The following is a 16,972-nucleotide window of genomic DNA, read 5'->3' as shown; positions in this document are numbered from 1 at the left end:
TTTCATGGTTTTTACTAACCGGTATCAGTATGTTGTTACCTCGGCATCATTTTGAAACGTGTATTACAATTAAATCACGGTAAAATATGTTCATTTTTTTGTTGTAGTTGCCAGCGATCCTCTCACTAGTTTAGCATACTCAGCCCGGTTGTTGGCCCGGAAAGAACCTCGATTTTTGAGAGCCAGAAAAACTGTGAAAAGTACCAGCTAGCCGGAACTACGCCTAGTGGAAACACAACCAAAAACGCTTAAAGTGCGCTCCGCGCTTTAGTGGAAATGCACCATTAGAGAATATCAGGATAATCTGATGTAGAGTTTCAAAATAAAAGACCTTTGAAGTCTCATATGAGCTATCGTCCCGCTGTTTTAAGATAAGAATACAACACAAAATCTCCAGTATCAAATACTTATTTCACTTCAGGGTGATAGCAGGACAACCCATCTAGTCACTCAGAGAAAATCAGGACAATCTGATGTAGAGTTTCAAAATAAAAGACCATTGAATTCTCATATATGAGCTATTATCCCTCTGTTTTAAGATAAGAATAAAACAAAAACTCTCCAGTATCAAAGACTTATTTGGTTTTAAGATGAATAGCTTTGTAAAGATGTTTTGTTTTGGTTCTGTTTGTTTGTTTTTCAGCAGTACTGAACAAACTCAATTTTCATGAAACTTGGGTGAAGCATGCCAAAGAAGCAATTTTTAAAAAAATATTAAGATTGAAATATAAAACATTTGGCCTTTGTGGAATGTGGATTTCTTCACTCTCTGTGTTTTTCAATCAATGTATTTATAATACTAATGTAATGGCAAACAAACTGATTGTGTGTATATGTGTATACTTGTATGTATAAATAAAAAAAAGTACAGGTGCTACCCTTCTGGGGAAGCTTGGCAGCATTGTCTCAGTTTCAGCTGGTCTGAGCCAATAATGATGACCTCACCCAGCATTTAAGTTTAATTTCATTTCTGTGAAACTAAACCAAACAGGAGTCAGTTTAATTCACATCTATAATTTTGACAAATATAATAATAATAATAGATTTAATTTGTTGGCGCTTTTACAGGTGCTCAAAGACGCTTTACAGATAATAGTGAAGAAAAAAGAAAAGAGAAGAAAGGAACAACAAATAAATATATAGTTAAAGTTAAAGTCAAATAATACAAAAACAATCACACATTAAAAGCCAGATTGAAGAGGTGAGTTTTTGTGAGTTTTTTGAAGGTGGTGAGGTCGGTGCAGTCTCTGATGGGTTGTGGGAGTGAGTTCCAGAGGGAGGGGGCAGCGACGGAGAAGGCTCTGTCCCCCCAGGTCCGGTGATTGGTGCGGGTGGGGATGGATAGGAGGTTGGCTTCTGATGAGCAGAGGCAGCGGGAAGGGGTGTGTGGTGGTGCAGCAGGTCTGTGAGGTAGGGGGGGGGGGCCTGGTTGTTGAGGGCTTTGTAAGTAATGAGGAGGACTTTGAAGTGGATTCTTTGACGGACGGGGAGCCAGTGGAGGTTCTGGAGGATGGGAGTGATGTGGTCTCGGGAGTGGGTGTGGGTGAGGAGGCGGGCAGCAGAGTTCTGGATATGTTGGAGTTTATTGAGGTGGTTGGATGGTATGCCATAGAGGATGCTATTGCAGTAGTCGAGTCGTGAAGTGATGAATGCATAAATCAGGGTTTCAGCAGCAGAGGAGGAGAGTGATGGGCGGAGACGGGCAATGTTTTTGAGGTGGAAAAAGGCGGTCCTGGTGATGTGATTTATGTGGTGGTTGAATTTGAGCTGACTGTCGAAAATGACTGAGGTTGCGGATGTGATGGGGGGGAGATAGAGTGTGGCTGTCAATGGTGAAGTTGAAATTCTGGATGTCTTAGATACGGGATGAGGGGCCGATGATGATGATGTCTGATTTGGCACTGTTCAGTTGGAGATAGTTTGTTTGCATCCATGCTTTTATTTCTGAGAGACAGTTGGTGAGAGTGGAGTGTGTTGTGGGGGTGATGGTTTTTGTTGAGATATAAAGTTGGATGTCATCGGCGTAGCAGTGAAATTGAAGGTTGTGGCGACAAATTATTTTGCCAAGGGGGAGCATGTAAAGGATGAAGAGGAGGGGGCCAAGCACCGAACCCTGGGGGACGCCTTGGGACAGAGAAGCAGTGGAGGAGGTGCAGTTGTTGATGTTGATAAACTGATGTCTGTCGGTGAGGTAGGATTTTAGCCAGGAGAGTGCAGTGTCAGTGATGTTGAGTGATGATTCGAGGAGGGACAGCAGGATGGTGTGGTTGATGGTGTCGAATGCTGCGGTGAGGTAGAGGAGGATGAGGATGTTCAGGTTGCCGGAGTCAGAGGAGAGGAGGAGGTCGTTTGTGATTTTCAGAAGAGCTGTTTCTGTGCTGTGTTTTGATTGGAAACCGGATTGAAATGGCTCAAAGAGGTCATTGGAGCTGAGGTGGGATTTTAGTTGTGAGGCAATGACACGTTCAAGTATTTTTGACAGAAAGGGGAGATTTGAGATGGGCCGGAAGTTGGACATGATGTCAGGTGTGAGTCCAGGTCTTTTGAGAATGGGTGTGACAGCAGCCAGTTTGAGAGAGTGGGGAACTGATCCAGATCTGAGGGAGGAGTTAATGATGGTGGCGATGAGCTGGGAGATGGCAGGGAGGCTCTCTTTAACAAATTTGGAGGGCATTGGGTCAAGTGTGCAGGTGGAGTTAATTCCAGTCATGAAGTGGGACAGTTGCATGGGGGTCACAGGGGAGAAGTGGGACAGGGGCTGTGAGGTGAAGGGGGGGGGAGCCAGGAGAGGAGGTGGGGGGTGCTGATGAGGGTGTCAGATTGCTGTAAATGTTGCTGAGTTTGGTTTGGAAAAACAAAAGGAAGGAGTTGCACTGTTCGGTGGTGAAGGACGAGGTGGCGTTGTCACAGGGTTTGAGAAGATGGCTGATGGTGGAGAACAGACGCTTGGGGTTGCTGGAGCCAGACTGAATGAGTTGTGAGTAGTAATTAGACCGGGCTGCTTTGAGTGCATTACTGTACTGCTGGAGATAGTCTTTGTAGATTTGAAGATGGACTGTTAGTGTGGTTTTCTTGTGTTGGCGTTCAAGTTGACGTTTCCTTGATTTCATTTGGCGGAGTTCGGGGGTATACCAGGGGGCGGAGTGTATGAAAGAGACATTTTTAGTTTTTGTGGGGGCCAGTTCATTGAGACAGAAGGAGAGGGTGCTGTTATAATAGTCCACAAGTTCAGATGGGTTTTCAGAAAGTGGGGGGGGGGGGGGAGACAGACATCTTGCAGGTAATGGAGGCAGTGATTGCTGAAGGTGAGATGGATTTGAGGTGTCTGTAGGTTATTGTGCGTTTTTGCTTTTGGGCGGGGACGGGGATGTTGATGTCCATGATGATGGCCAGGTGATCTGAGACTTGGAGATTGAGGCTGGACAGATGATGGATGGTGAGACCAGTGGAGCAGACCAAGTCCAGGATGTGACCACGGCTGTGTGTTGGGAAGTTGATGTGTTGAGAGAAGTTGCAGCAATGAAGGGTTTCCTTAAATTCAGAGGCATATTTGCGGTTCGGGTCGTCAATATGACTGTTAAAATCACCTAAGAGGAGAACAGATGGGGATATGGCAGAAAGCTGAGTGAGAATGTCAGAGAGGTCGGAGAGAAAGGAGGGGTTTGGCTTCGGGGGACGGTAGATGATGGCTGTGTGACCAGGGGAGTGGGACCAGAGAGTTTTAAAGATCAGGTGTTCAAATGAAGAAGCATCAGGGATGGGGATTATGGTAGCTTTTATTTCCTTTCTGATAATAGCAGCTATACCACCACCCCGCCCTTGTGGTTTGTCAATGTATGTGAATCCTGCTGGGGTGATTTGATTTAAAGAAAAATAGTCCAGGGGCTTTTGCCATGTTTCGGTCAGATACAGAAAGTCCAGGTTATTGTCTTTAATGAATTCATTCAGAATGTGGCTTTTATTGTGGATGGAGCGTGTGTTGAGCAGGGCTGCTCTGAGGTGACGTTGCATTGGGGGGGGGGGGGGTTGTGTGGACCGGGGAAGTGGAAGGAGATTGGTCAGATTCACGTGTTTTTTTTGTTGTGATGGCGTAGTGTGGGCGCGTGACAGGACCGAATGGACGGGATGGAGTGTGGAGACGTGGAATGAAATAAAAACTTACGGCCAGAGCCTCTGTGTGGAGGACGGCGTTTGCGGAGTATTTCATTATCTGCGAGGATGTCCATGCAGTCCGGAGGCAGGCGGTTATTAAAGGAGTGGAGATCTGACAGGGAGTAGAGCGGTAAGAGTAGAGTTAGAGCTAAGGTAGAGAAGAGCATAATATCTATGTAATAATAAAAATATTTAATGAATGCCTTATTTATATCTCTGTTTCTGTATTTAAAAGGTCCACATTTTAGTTTTTGTAAGAATTTCTGCCATGTATGTCAGACAAAAAACAACACAAGAACCTATTAAATGTGGTCGGAACACCCTAAACATAAAACATCCACTTGTTTCTTTTGCAGATATACCTAGTTATATTTTTCTACATTATGTTTCAGCATTTCGGTCAACATGACTTTTAAAAGATAAGAGATCTCTTCTGGTAACTGGTATCTCTCATGCTGCCTTCCTGTCTTATTGGCAGGCTCGTAAATTAGATAACTTACATAATTGTTTCTATTAGATTGTCTTTTGCTTGCTTTGTTGGAAAATAAATGACAAATTGAAGCTAGTTACAAACTTAGTTAACGTGCTAGACTTTTTAAGCAAGCCTGCAGTACTTAATATGCAACACCCGCAGAAAGAGAAGCAAAAATGCATATTTACTATTGTGATACTGATACCTCCGACAGCAATTGAAGGTAACATCAGAGGGGATAAATTGCAGGCGCAAATACTGCAGACAGAGTCCAGGTGGAGACTACATGATGGTGCAGCTGTACTACTGTTGGGGAGACAGCTCCAGTGGACAGTTCGGTCCACAGACAGCCCTCAGCCCGGTGTCCTGGTCTGTCCCCGGGGTTATCACCGACATCTGCTGCGGGGACCAGCACACTTTACTGCTCAACGGGGAGGGCGGCGTCTTGTCATGTGGAAACAACTCTCAGGGACAACTTGGACGAAAGAACCGTAAAGATGGGAGAACAACAGGTAGGCTGCAAAATCTCGACATAACAAGAAATAGCCATGTAGTAGCCCATACAATAATAAAAACTTAGACAGTTAGTACTTTAGTAAAAACGTGAAGTGTTTTTTTTATCATGAAATGTTTTATCTAAATTGAATATATTTTGAGGATGAGGAATATCTGATGGTTCTTCGTCTTTCAAGACAATTACATTTACTTTATCTTGTGTTTGGGTTATCTTATGAGCCTGCATCGAAATCCATAAATGAATTTGTTGTTCAGCTCAATCAGCTGTGCTACGTTTCAGTTTCGTTTACCCCTTGTCAGTGAAGACAACGAAAGTTATGCGTCATGTTCAAGTGCAGATGGGACATTGGAACATTCATTACAGTGATGTATTCGGGTTTGTGGGAATTAGTGGCAGTACAATAATTAAGACACTTTAAAGCAGGGGTGTCAAACTCAATTTCATCACGGGCCACATTAACATTATGGTTGCACTTATGGTTGTAACTTTAAGACCATATCAAAATACACATATAAAGAAATATTTAATATATATAAAATAATGTATTGTATTACATTATTGCCTCTGCATTGGATTACTATCGGATTGGGTAATAACTTCATAATGTGAAAGCAGAAGATAGGGCAAATAATTGGGAGTCTCTTCAGTGAGAATGTCACAAAATGATTTAAAAAGAAAAGACAAATTCTGGAAAAAAAAGTTTAAAAAAAGTGATGATTTAAAAAGAAAAGCCAAATTCTGGAAAAAAAAGTTTAAAAAAAGTGATATTTAAAAATAAAAAGATTTTGAGAAAAGGTAAAAAAAAGGTCAAATTCTAATAAAAAAAAAAGATATTTTGAAGAAAAAAGTCAAATTCTTAGAAAAAAGTCATATTTCATTGTGGGAAATGTATGGCAACGGGCTTCTGTAAATCGGCATGTAACCGTATAATAAACATATTCTTTGCAAGCTCTTGTGGGGCCACAGAAAATGAAGTCACGGCCGGATTTGGCTCCCGGGCCTTGAGTTTGACACCTAAAAAAATACAGTGTAATATAGTCCTGCATTCAAGATGACCTAAATTGTAAAAGAATAACATTGCATTAAATGAAACCAGTAAGTAAATGAACTCAACATTTTACATTTAAGGCAATGTAGTTAGTTAGTAGTAGCCTACTTTTCCACCATTTTTTTTTATGAGCATTGTCACTTTTTCTTATGTATAGTTGATAGCATGTTTGGAACCGTTTTGCTTAGTATTAGATGGGCGATATTATTATTCCAAATATACATTACATTTCATGTTACTTGTTAGACGCTTTTATCCAAAGTGACTTACATACTCAATCCCCAAAGGAGCAATTTGGGGTGAAGTGTCTTGCCCAGGGACACAACGAAATGCTGACTGCAGTGGAGTTTGAACCTGTGACCCCCTGATCCAAACACCAACGCCCTAGTCCACTGCGCCACATGCCTGATATGTTATCCTCTTCTCTGTCCCCCTGTATAAGGTCTTGTGGAGGGGCTGGGCGATGTGGTGGCCATAGCTTGTGGTCAGGACCATTGCCTGGCTGTGAGTGCATCTGGAAAGGTGTTCTCCTGGGGGGCAGGAGAGGACGGACAGAGAGGCCTTTTACCAAATCTACTCCACAACAGACCAAGGTAAGATCTCACACTAAGCAGGAATATATGAATATGTATACTTAGGTCTGAAAGTAGGCATTTGTTTGATCATTTTTACTTTCTATTGTTTCGTCAACATGCAGTCATGTGCAGATGCCACTGCCAATACCTGTGATTCAAGTTGCTTGTGGAAACTCCCACTCTCTGGCTCTGACTAAAGGTATGACAATGAACATACTGATGCCATCTTTCTGATAAGATATTCAACAGTAACATTGTTTGTTCCACAGTTTGTGATATTTAGTTATGTGTAATAATGATTATATTTCGATTTTAATGTTAATTTATCGCTGTGCCAGTTTCGCTATTCCCCCCCGACAATTTAGTGCAAAGTAAAAGTTCTTTAATTAGTGGGAGCTTAAGGCAGACAAAGGTGCGACACATTTCAGAAAAGAGCATATACATGTTGAAGGTTCAATTTTTTTCATTTTTAAATCAGTATTAATTTGACATTATCTTCTGAACAAGCCCACAGTCTTACAGTTATTTTTGTGTGTTGCAAAAATAAAAAGTCTATTATTTCACTTTTCAGGAGGCGATGTCTTCTCGTGGGGTTTGAACAGTCATGGTCAGCTGGGCCTGGGGAAGGAGGTGTTGCCGCAGTTTGTACCTGCCCTGGTGCGCGCTCTGACCGGAGTAGCGGTTACCCAGGTTACGGCCGGAGCGACCCACTCCCTGTTCCTCACACTCCCAGGCCTTGTGTACTGCTGCGGGGCTAATAAATCTGGCCAACTGGGTCTCAACAGGGTGGATGAGAAGGGTAACAATTATGTACTTGAATTGTGTCATGTGATGTTCAGCACACAGCAAATTGTCCATGCAAGTGGAGGGCTTTTGTCATTTTTAGAGTTAGAAATATGGATTCATTTGTAAATAATAGTCACTGCCCATTGCAAGCCAGTATTCTTTTCATCTTGGAGTCACTGAATTTTCCACAACCTTAGCCCGGTAACATTTAAGAAAAAAAGCCTTCTGTCCAGAGAAAAGAGGGCTTTTAAAATGTTAACCTCAAATATTGAAATTGTACAGACCATCATAGCTTGTATGTACAACTATTTTTGAAATGGGAATCTTTTATTCTATTTTTAATCATATTTATCAGGCAGGTTCAACATCCGCATGGTACCCGCCCTCAGACCTCTGGGTGTCTCCTTCATAAGCTGTGGAGAAGCACACTCTGCTGTGTTAACTAAGGTACTAAATCTTCAGATTTCAACCAATCATAAATTCCATTGAAACAAAATAACCAGCGCCGCACATACATTTTTTGCCCTGGTTCTCAATGGGGGGGGGGGGGGGGGGTGCTAGTGGAGTATGAAGCCCTCTGCATCAACGAGGGGTGGGGGGGGGGGGTTGCGCGCCCGTGCCTCGCAGCAGGGAGCGCATGCAGCAGTCGTGCAGCGTAGTCACGCGTCTTACCAATTCTTATGCAACTCGCAAATATCTCTCTCTTCTCTCTTTTCTATCTCTCTCTTCTCTCATGTCTCTCTGTCTCTCTCAATGTTGGTGCGCAAATGCGCTTTTTTCAAATGATCCGGTGCTCCTTTTTTGGCGGCGGGTGCGCATGCCCTGATAATAACAATATTAGGATGTTGCTTATTTTGATATTATGTGAATCTGTGATTTCTAGGACGGCAAGGTTTTCACTTTTGGAGAGGGAAGCTACGGTCAGCTGGGTCACAACTCCTCTGATAATGAACTGAAACCCAGACTGGTGGACGGTTTGGATGGACCTGCATCACACATTTCCTGTGGCAGGTGAAAACAGTGTTTTCATTTAAGAAAGGTTTAATGTATTGTGGCGTTTTAGAGTGACTAGCTCATTACATTACAATAAAAAAGGACACCTAATGCACGTCTATCCATCCTGGGCGAGGGATCCCTCCTCTGTTACTCCCCCCTCTCCCTGAGACACACTTTACATTTGATGTGTCCAGCTATATAAATATCATTGGATTTATTGATCTACAATCACAGTTGTTTTTGTCCCCCAGACGTCATACACTGGTTTTGTCCTCCTCTGGCCAGCTGTGGGCTTTTGGCGATGGGGCCAAAGGTCAAATTGGGACAGGACGAACAGAAAATAGTCCGACTCCCACTCTGGTATCTCTTCCATGGCCCACTGAAAGTGTGGCAGCCGTCCCCAAGGGTGTGTATGTATGGCCAGCGTGGTGTTTAGTAGATTTGTAAGTTCCCTAATAAAAAATTCAGAGCATTAATATAGCAACATACAACTATTTGCTTTGTGAAGGCATATTGGAGAAATAGTATCCTTAGCAGAGAATATAAGTCTAGTTAGCAGCAGTTCTAATCAATGTATTTTTATGGTAGAAGTCGTGTCAAACTAAAAGAGATACATTAAAATATTCAAATGTGTTTTTCCTGGTTTAAGCAGACTTGAAAATATCAGCTGGGTGGAATACAAGCTGTGCATACACTTCACCTCCACAGGTAATATGTTCACCTATTCAGAGACTCAGTGCATATTGCATGAAACATTTCAAGTACAGATTTAATCTTAACTGATAAGTCTGATGCCCTTATATGGTTTTAGTGGGGCTTTTCCCCTTATGCTGAATGAGAATTGCTAGGCAAACGCATCAAATGTAAGATCAAACACAATTCATCAACCTACTCAAGATGGAACAGATTTGGCTGTCAGATCACGTTGCGTGAATCCCATGTGGGATTTTCTTATTTTCATCTTATTGCTGTGTTCAGGAACAAACACAAGATACAAATAAGAAAACATTCATGCACAAAATCTCATGTCTTTCATTTAAGCGTTTGGACAAAGGAAGGATAACTGGGCGACTTGATGAGACCAAACTTCAACAATGGCTGTCAATGACACATGGCAACGTAGAGGCAAAGAGGTCATTATTTTCATACTTTAATAACGGTTGGAGTTAAGTATCTGCTCATATAAAATACTATACTTTAAGCAGTAGATGCAGTGTTTTAATGGTTTCCCTCCTTTTCTTTTTATTCAACAGAGAAATATCTTCCATGTTTCAGACCAGCACAAGTCTTGTTGCAAGTTTCACGAAGGCTGAGTGAGTTATTTTTCTATTGTTTAAACAAAAGAAGAATTATAAAATCTTCTGAATCCCATCAACTCATTCTGGTTCTGCTACTTTGTTTTAATGCTTTGCTTTTGATATCAGTGGGCCTCCATCAGAAGCAGGTGCTCTAACTGTGGACCTTGATGCAGCTAGCGAAGCTTTCGACCAGATGCTGGCAGTGCCATGGATCAAACAATCAGTTAAGACGTTTGAATTACTGCCAAGCATTGCTCTCTTTTGCTTGAGACGTGAACTGAGATATACAGTTGTGACCCACAAGCCTCTAAATCCCTTCTATGCATGGAAATGGTTCAAACTAGCCACTAAATAGTTTTTTTCACAAACTTATTCATGCTGTTTAAACATTAATCTCACTTTTTTTTTGCAGGTAAATCTTACACTCCTGATTGGTTTGCTCTGCAATCCAAGCCTTCCCCTAAAATCACCAGAAATCTTCCTGATTCTGCTGACGTGTCCCCTCCTCCAAGAGGAGTGTAATGTCTTGCAGGGAGTGTTGGAGCTGGCGATCATTATTGTTGATCTGCAGGAGGAGACTCAAGATACACTAAGTAAACGACAGCAGCATTTCTAAAGTATTTTGTTAGGTTATGGGTTTTGTAATGATCCAAGGTACTTTCAAAGACAACAATAGTTTATTGGTTTAAAACAACTCGATAAACAAATTCAGAGTTCTTTTTTTTTTTATCATTAATGTCAGATTAACTGTTTTTTATGTTTTCTGAAAGTAACAACCAACGTAATGGCCAGCTAACATAGCATTAGCCAGCTAACATAGCATTAGCCTTACAATTCATTGTATGTATATTATATATTATATTGTTAGATTAATAACTTTGCCAGATCAAGTTGTTGTTGCCAAAAAACATGGCAACAACAAGCATGTCCGAGCGATGTGCATCAGTGTTTTTTTCTTCTAAATGTTTTGCTAATTTGGTCAAGTTGGTGAAGATCTCCTATTTACTTGCAGTGTGTTGAGCTATCTAATACAAGATGCCTTTTGTTCTCAGGACGCTGGTGGTCCACCCTGAGACCCTCCATACTGATGAAGCACATCTTGGTGTTCAAAAAGGCCCTGGCCTTCATGCTCAGAAATGGCCTCCTGGTAACTCATAACCCCAGAGTCAAATACCTGGTGGAGGTCCTCAAGATGCTGTACAAAGTGAGTGCCGTCTTCCTTTTTTTTACTTCAGGAACAAACATGAAAGGAAAACATTTATCCTTATAAAAGGATAAAAAAGACAGATTTTCCCCGCTATCTGAACCAGCCCCAAAGAGTTTTTTTGTTTTTTTGCTGGTGTCAGAAAGCTTATTTTACAGTCTGCCCTGTGACTCATCTGAAATGTTGCTACCTTTCGAGGCAGATGTTTCGGCCCTTTCTAGCAAAGCTTTGTCGTTTCCCAGAAGAGGTCGGAAAAATGTTTGTTCAATCTTTATGAGTGATCAGAATGAACTCTGAGGCTAAACGTGTGTTTTACTTATAGGCAAACAAAGCTGGAAAGTCCTACAAAGTCCCACCGAGCACCTTCTACGTAGAGGAGATCAGTGACAATGTGCTGCTAGATCGGGACATTGCTCTTTGGTTTCAATTTTCTAAAGAGGAGGTAAAAACATATCTTACCATTTTCGAGATATTGCATTTATTCCGAACTATTTGTGATTTTATCCTGAGCATTTTCTGTTGAAATGCTTCTTGATGAAATTATTTATTATTTATTATTATCAATTTATTTCCTTTAAGGATGATGTCGGCACACCCGTCATTTTCTGCCGCTACCCATTCCTGTTCACTCTGGTTCAAAAGGTGGCAGTCTTTAACTACTATCCGTTTATCTCAAAGGTACAGTATTCGTAACTTTAGATAATTTCTAAACAATTTATTGAAGTTCTTATTTAGTTCTTTGTCATAACACAGCTGAGGTTGTTTCTTGTTTTGAGTGTTCATTTGAACAAATCTGTCAAAGTGTATATTTCTTTATTAAGATAAAGATATATTAAGGTTTTGTAATTACAGAAAGTGCAGGGTTTCGATCATGAACTGGCCTTGGCGTGTCCTGAAGAGCTCTGGTCTGACGGTCCAGGCTCCATCCCCACGCCGGTCTTCCAGCTCACCCTGAGACGCTCTCACCTGGTGGAGGACACCTTCAGGCAGCTGGGGGCGGCCGACCACTGCGCCTTCAAGAGGGTGCTTTTGGTAAACATACTACAACATACTGTACATACAAAATGTTGCAACAAAATGTTGCAACGTTTTGTAGCCCTTGTCTTTTTATACTTAGTTTCTGAGTTATTTGATGGATACTTCAGCCATTTAGTTTTGCACTTCCATATGTTGTGGGATTCACTTTAAGAAATTAAAAAATGTCAAAATCACAACAACATCTGTATCCTACGGTTCTTAAAAGCATATGTTTCATTGCTTCAGTACTTTTTACTTAATGTGTAAAATCAGTTGACTTCATTTTGAACAAAATGTCAATTACAGTACATATTTAAGAAGTAATTGGAGATAATTAAACATAACAAATATGTAGAGGGCCTGCAAACATCAGTACCTATTGATTTTTTTAAATGTTTTTAAATAATGTGAATAACATAAATATACAGTTAAATTGATAAAACTTGCTCATCAATAGCAGCAATTAGTGGATTGTGTAAGGGGAGTTGTTGGTATAGTAATTGTGCATTTTTGAATGTCTTGCTTGATTAAATCCCTTCAATTAGTTCTAAGCCCACAATGGATGACAGGAAGTTTTATTTACCAGAGCTGATACTGATTTAGTTGAAGGACTGTTAATAATGAAAACATGATTTGATCCTTTGAAGGTGCAATTTGATGAAGACAGGACAAAGGTGAAGGATGTCTACAAAAGAGATTTCTTCCTGCAAGTGATTAAAGAGCTGATGTCTCCCAAGTCTGAAATGTTCATGTTCAACGAGAGCAACACTCTGGCCTGGTTCCCTGTCAGGGTAAGACACGATATTTAAAAACAAAAGCATGAATTAAATCATTTTATTTACTTAGGGCTGGGTAAAATGGACCAAAAGTAATATCTATGTATTTTAGGTGGGCTAAATCTATAGTTTCAAGTCTTAGCCACATGTAAGATGTTATTTGGAACACTTTTAAATATATTGGTATATTTTTGATATACTGTCCAGCCCTCTATACATTTACTATTTTCTTTTTTTTAAACAAAATTCCTCATGAATTTAAGAAAGTGATCTGATTATTATAAAAGTCTTATAAACAAAGACGTGAATGTATAACTCTGATTTTTCTGATGTCTGATATACTGTACATTTGACCTTTTTCATCGTTATTGACCTTTTTCATCGTTATTGAATCCTTCCAAATCTTAATCATGTGTTTTGTCATAAACCAAACAGCCAAAAGTAGAGGAGAAGACTTACTTCCTGTTTGGCGTTCTGTGCGGCCTGGCTCTCTACCACCACAACCTTGTCCACTTGCGCTTCCCACTGGTTCTCTTCAAGAAGCTGCTCAAGGTCAAACCCTCACTGGACGACATGAAGGAGTTCGACCCTGTCATGGGAGAGTAAGACTCACATATTGTTTCTCTGAAATCTCTGTAGTTTGCAGGTTATAGTTGTTTTAGATTGATCTTTTTGTATTATTGACATTCTTGTTTGCAGGTCTTGGCAGTTCCTGTTGGACTGCCCTCCTGATGAGGTCCAACAACTGGACATTACTTTCACTGTAAGTTTACTCAATCGCAGTCCGAAAGGCATACTTCTGCTCTGTTGCCCACATGTGTTTCTGCATATTCCACTCTGGCTGTAATCGTTTCTTTGACCAGGTGCCCTGTGGCGGAGAGACAGCTGAACTTGATCCGAAAGAAACTGGGAAACTTGTGACAGCGTCCAACAGGTACGGCTAACTGCTGTATTTAACAATCTGATCTGCACAGCTTTAGTCTGCCTCACAAGCTTTAAACATGCATTTAGTTTCTGTCAGTCTGTGTCTTTGACAACCTCACAGATTTCTTGCCATTCAGCAGTGCATGCTGTCAACAAACACACAATGATCCATTCTTATGTCGACTGCAAATCTTTGCTGCCATCTAGCAGTTAAAACATTTAAACCTGTCATAAAAAAATACATTATTTTCATTAAAGCTGCAGCGTTGAGTTGCTCTACTGTGTAAAGTGTATTACAGAAGAAACATTTAGAATTGTTTTAGGTGTGGGATACTCAATGTCAACACTCAGTTTCATCTTTTGTATATTCTTTTATTAAATGTTTTAATAGGAAAAAATTTGTAGACGCCTACGTCAACTATGCCTTCAACAAATCAGTGGAGGGAGTGTTTGAAGCGTTCAAGAAAGGCTTCTTCAAGGTGTGTGATATCGACGTGGTGGAGTTCTTCCAGCCCGAGGAGCTGCAGGCAGTGATGGTGGGCCAAGAGAACTACGACTGGGAGGTGTTCAAGAAGGTCTGCTGAAGTTCAGATATTCAGAATAATGTTTTATCTTATGTCTGAGGATATATCATTTGAAACAAGAATATATCACAAAAATATGGAGAACAAGATCACCTGTTTTTTAGGTATTTGTTCAAGTGACTGTTTCAGGTAAAGGTCATATTATGCAAAATGCACTTTTAAAGTTTTAGCTAAAGAGATTCTCTCTCATTTTCTCCTGATCCACATATTGAAAAATCCCGTCTAAGAAAGAGCAAATCAGAGTTGAGATGCCATTCGACAGCTAGTGGGAAACGCTGACCAATGAGAATAGACTGAGCTTTTGGGAGGGAGGGTCTGAGGAGTTCACCAGATTCAGGACGAGTCTGAATACAGCTCTTTGCAGGCAGGCAGTATGAGAAGAATAATGGATTTTTTTAACATTACAGCATTTAAACATATTCTAGTAGTCTCCAAATGTTTTTAAATAAACCTAAAAAGGTATTTAACATGAGACCTTTAACATATGCTCAGTTTGCTTGTTCATACAGTTTTGTGTGTTTAAGTGCTTGTAGGGGAGAAGTAAAGTAACTTTCCACATGTCATTTCCAAACAGAACACAGTTTATGAAGGAGACTACCATGACAGGCATCCAAACATCGTGACCTTCTGGGAGGTGTTTGAGAATCTGACCGCGGAGGAAAAGAAAAAGTTATTTCGTAAGTATCGAAATGATTGACATCATTTATTACGTTTCAAGTGGAGTCCCTATCAGTATTAGCTTCCTTGGTGTTCTATGAAGTTGTATTTCATTAATTTAAGATTCTTTATTTGTTATCAGTGTTCGTCACCGGCTCCTACCGTGTTCCCTTCCTGGGTATGGAGAGCTTTCACATGAAAGTCGCAGTGTTGCCCGATTCCACCGAGATCCATAAGCCAGAATCCCTCACCTGCCACCGTCTGCTGTTACTGCCCGTCTACCAGAGTTCCCAGGCCGAGGGGACCATGCACACCAGGCTCCTCCAGGCTATTAATCACAACAGAGGCTTCTGAATGAAAGCAGACATTACAGAATGAAGCAATGAAGTCCGCATTATTATCATTTAAAGAGTTGTTATTTTTGTCGGAATAATCTGCCAAATGTAAGCTTCATCAGCAGTCCATATTCTATTATTCAGTAGTTTGAGAAACAGTTATGCATGTATTTTATTTGTATTTGTTTTGATTGCACTTAAACATGTTGACATATTAAGAAATAATTTGATAATTTATTTTGGGAACTCTGTTATAGGCATGACCGGCGTTTTAGCATAAACACACATTTGAATAGGGAAGACATTTTAAAAAATAAATGAAAACTGCCTGGCGTAACACAACACTTTAAAGTGTATAGTGGGCCAACATTTTAAAATCATTCTCCACAAATCTTTGTTAATCAGGAAATGTATTATTTTCGTAACTTTGTAAAGTAACCTACTAAATAAATGTGTTTCTCTTCAATACCGGTTTGCTGTTTAGTCAATATATTTTTTACGTGTTGCGTGTACTATAGGTCAGTATATATAACAGTGTCTGGTTATTTCCTAGCTGACTCAAGTTACATTGCATTTAGCTGACGCTTTTATCCAAAGCGACTTACAATAAGTGCGTTCGACCAACACGATACAAACTTGAAGAAAACAGAATCATATAAGTACATCTGGTTTCATAGAGCCAAACATTTCAAGTGCTACTCAACTGGCTTTAGATAAGCCAGTCCTTTATTAGTATATAAGTGCTTTGTTAATAATTCTATCGCTCGAAGTGGAGTCGAAAGAGATGAGTTTTCAGTCTGCGCCGGAAGATGTGTAAGCTTTCTGCTGTCCTGATTTCAATGGGGAGCTCATTCCACCATTTTGGAGCCAGGACAGCAAACCCACGAGTTTTTGCTGATGGGAACTTGGGTCCCCCTCGCAGTGCGGGTGCAGCGAGCTGTTTGGTCTTTGTCAGTCTTCGTCTGACGCTCCAGTAAAGTTACCTAAAATGGACACCTGATTGCTGAGTTCTCACAACTGTGGGGCCACGCCCCTTTAATTAGTTAATTCTCTGTAGCTGGTGGCCCTCAAAAAGAAATCTAGACTGCCTCCCTACTGAGTTGTTATTGTATTTTCAGTGTCACAATGGTTTTCCAATTACATTAAATCCTAAGTTATAAAGTTATGAGTTTAACCCTAAATACATTTACACCTACTCAATAAAGCTTAGTATTCTACAAATGTTTAAATCAAAGTTAACCCTAGCAGTCAATTAGTTCAGTTTTAAGGTTTCTGTCAAATGAGTTGTCCCAAGTTTCTGCCTGACAGATACTGTAGCGGTTTTAGGATTTAAAATCTCAATTTCAGTCAGATCAACTACAGAGCATTTATACAGAGTACACACACTGAAACAGTGAAGTCTAAAAACAGAATGTTACTCGTACAATTCTAGAAGTCACCAGTTGTTATCCTGTCAAAATCAAGTTGCACACAAGTAAATTAGAATTGTCTTTTATCAAATACTATTCTTGATTTAGTACTTTTAAAGCAGGCCTGATATACAATTAACAATGAAAAGTGTAAACATTAAGCTTAAAAACTAATAGGCCAATAGAGGAAGAATCAAAATCAAATATTAGTCCAGGTTGCTC

General features: G+C 40.4%; 1 protein-coding gene across 2 annotated transcripts; it reads left to right on the top strand.

Annotated features, from left to right (window-relative positions):
• The first annotated feature begins 4,874 nt into the window (after window positions 1-4,874).
• Window positions 4,875-15,807, top strand: LOC307035878 (putative E3 ubiquitin-protein ligase HERC4). Of its 2 annotated transcripts, none has more exons than XM_079675718.1 (23): window positions 4,875-5,136; window positions 6,632-6,782; window positions 6,887-6,963; window positions 7,336-7,563; window positions 7,906-7,997; window positions 8,434-8,561; window positions 8,798-8,952; window positions 9,196-9,254; window positions 9,588-9,679; window positions 9,800-9,859; window positions 9,971-10,067; window positions 10,257-10,437; window positions 10,897-11,048; window positions 11,371-11,490; window positions 11,628-11,726; window positions 11,901-12,080; window positions 12,713-12,856; window positions 13,277-13,443; window positions 13,541-13,604; window positions 13,705-13,775; window positions 14,157-14,340; window positions 14,924-15,026; window positions 15,149-15,807. In XM_079675718.1, the coding sequence occupies exons 1-23, from the start codon at window positions 4,911-4,913 to the stop codon at window positions 15,358-15,360; spliced, it is 3,042 nt and encodes a 1,013-aa protein (XP_079531844.1). In that variant the 5' UTR covers window positions 4,875-4,910; the 3' UTR covers window positions 15,361-15,807. The 2 variants fall into 2 exon arrangements, with proteins under 2 accessions (XP_079531844.1, XP_079531845.1); XM_079675719.1 differs by having other exon boundaries at window positions 4,876-5,136; window positions 9,199-9,254.
• Window positions 15,808-16,972: the final 1,165 nt, after the last annotated feature.

The sequence above is a fragment of the Notothenia rossii genome (genome assembly GCF_949606895.1).
Source record: "Notothenia rossii genome assembly, chromosome: 4".
NCBI lineage: Eukaryota > Metazoa > Chordata > Actinopteri > Perciformes > Nototheniidae > Notothenia > Notothenia rossii.
Note: the sequence above shows the minus strand (reverse complement) of the source record. Positions and strands in the feature narration are given on the sequence as shown.

Coding starts and splice junctions, on each gene's coding strand:
- LOC307035878 (XM_079675718.1), top strand. CDS start 4,911: ATGATGGTGCAGCTGTACTACTGTTGGGGAGACAGCTCCAGTGGACAG. Junction 11,049..11,370: donor TCCTCAAGATGCTGTACAAA/GTGAGTGCCGTC, acceptor TTTTACTTATAG/GCAAACAAAGCTGGAAAGTC. Junction 11,491..11,627: donor TTCAATTTTCTAAAGAGGAG/GTAAAAACATAT, acceptor ATTTCCTTTAAG/GATGATGTCGGCACACCCGT.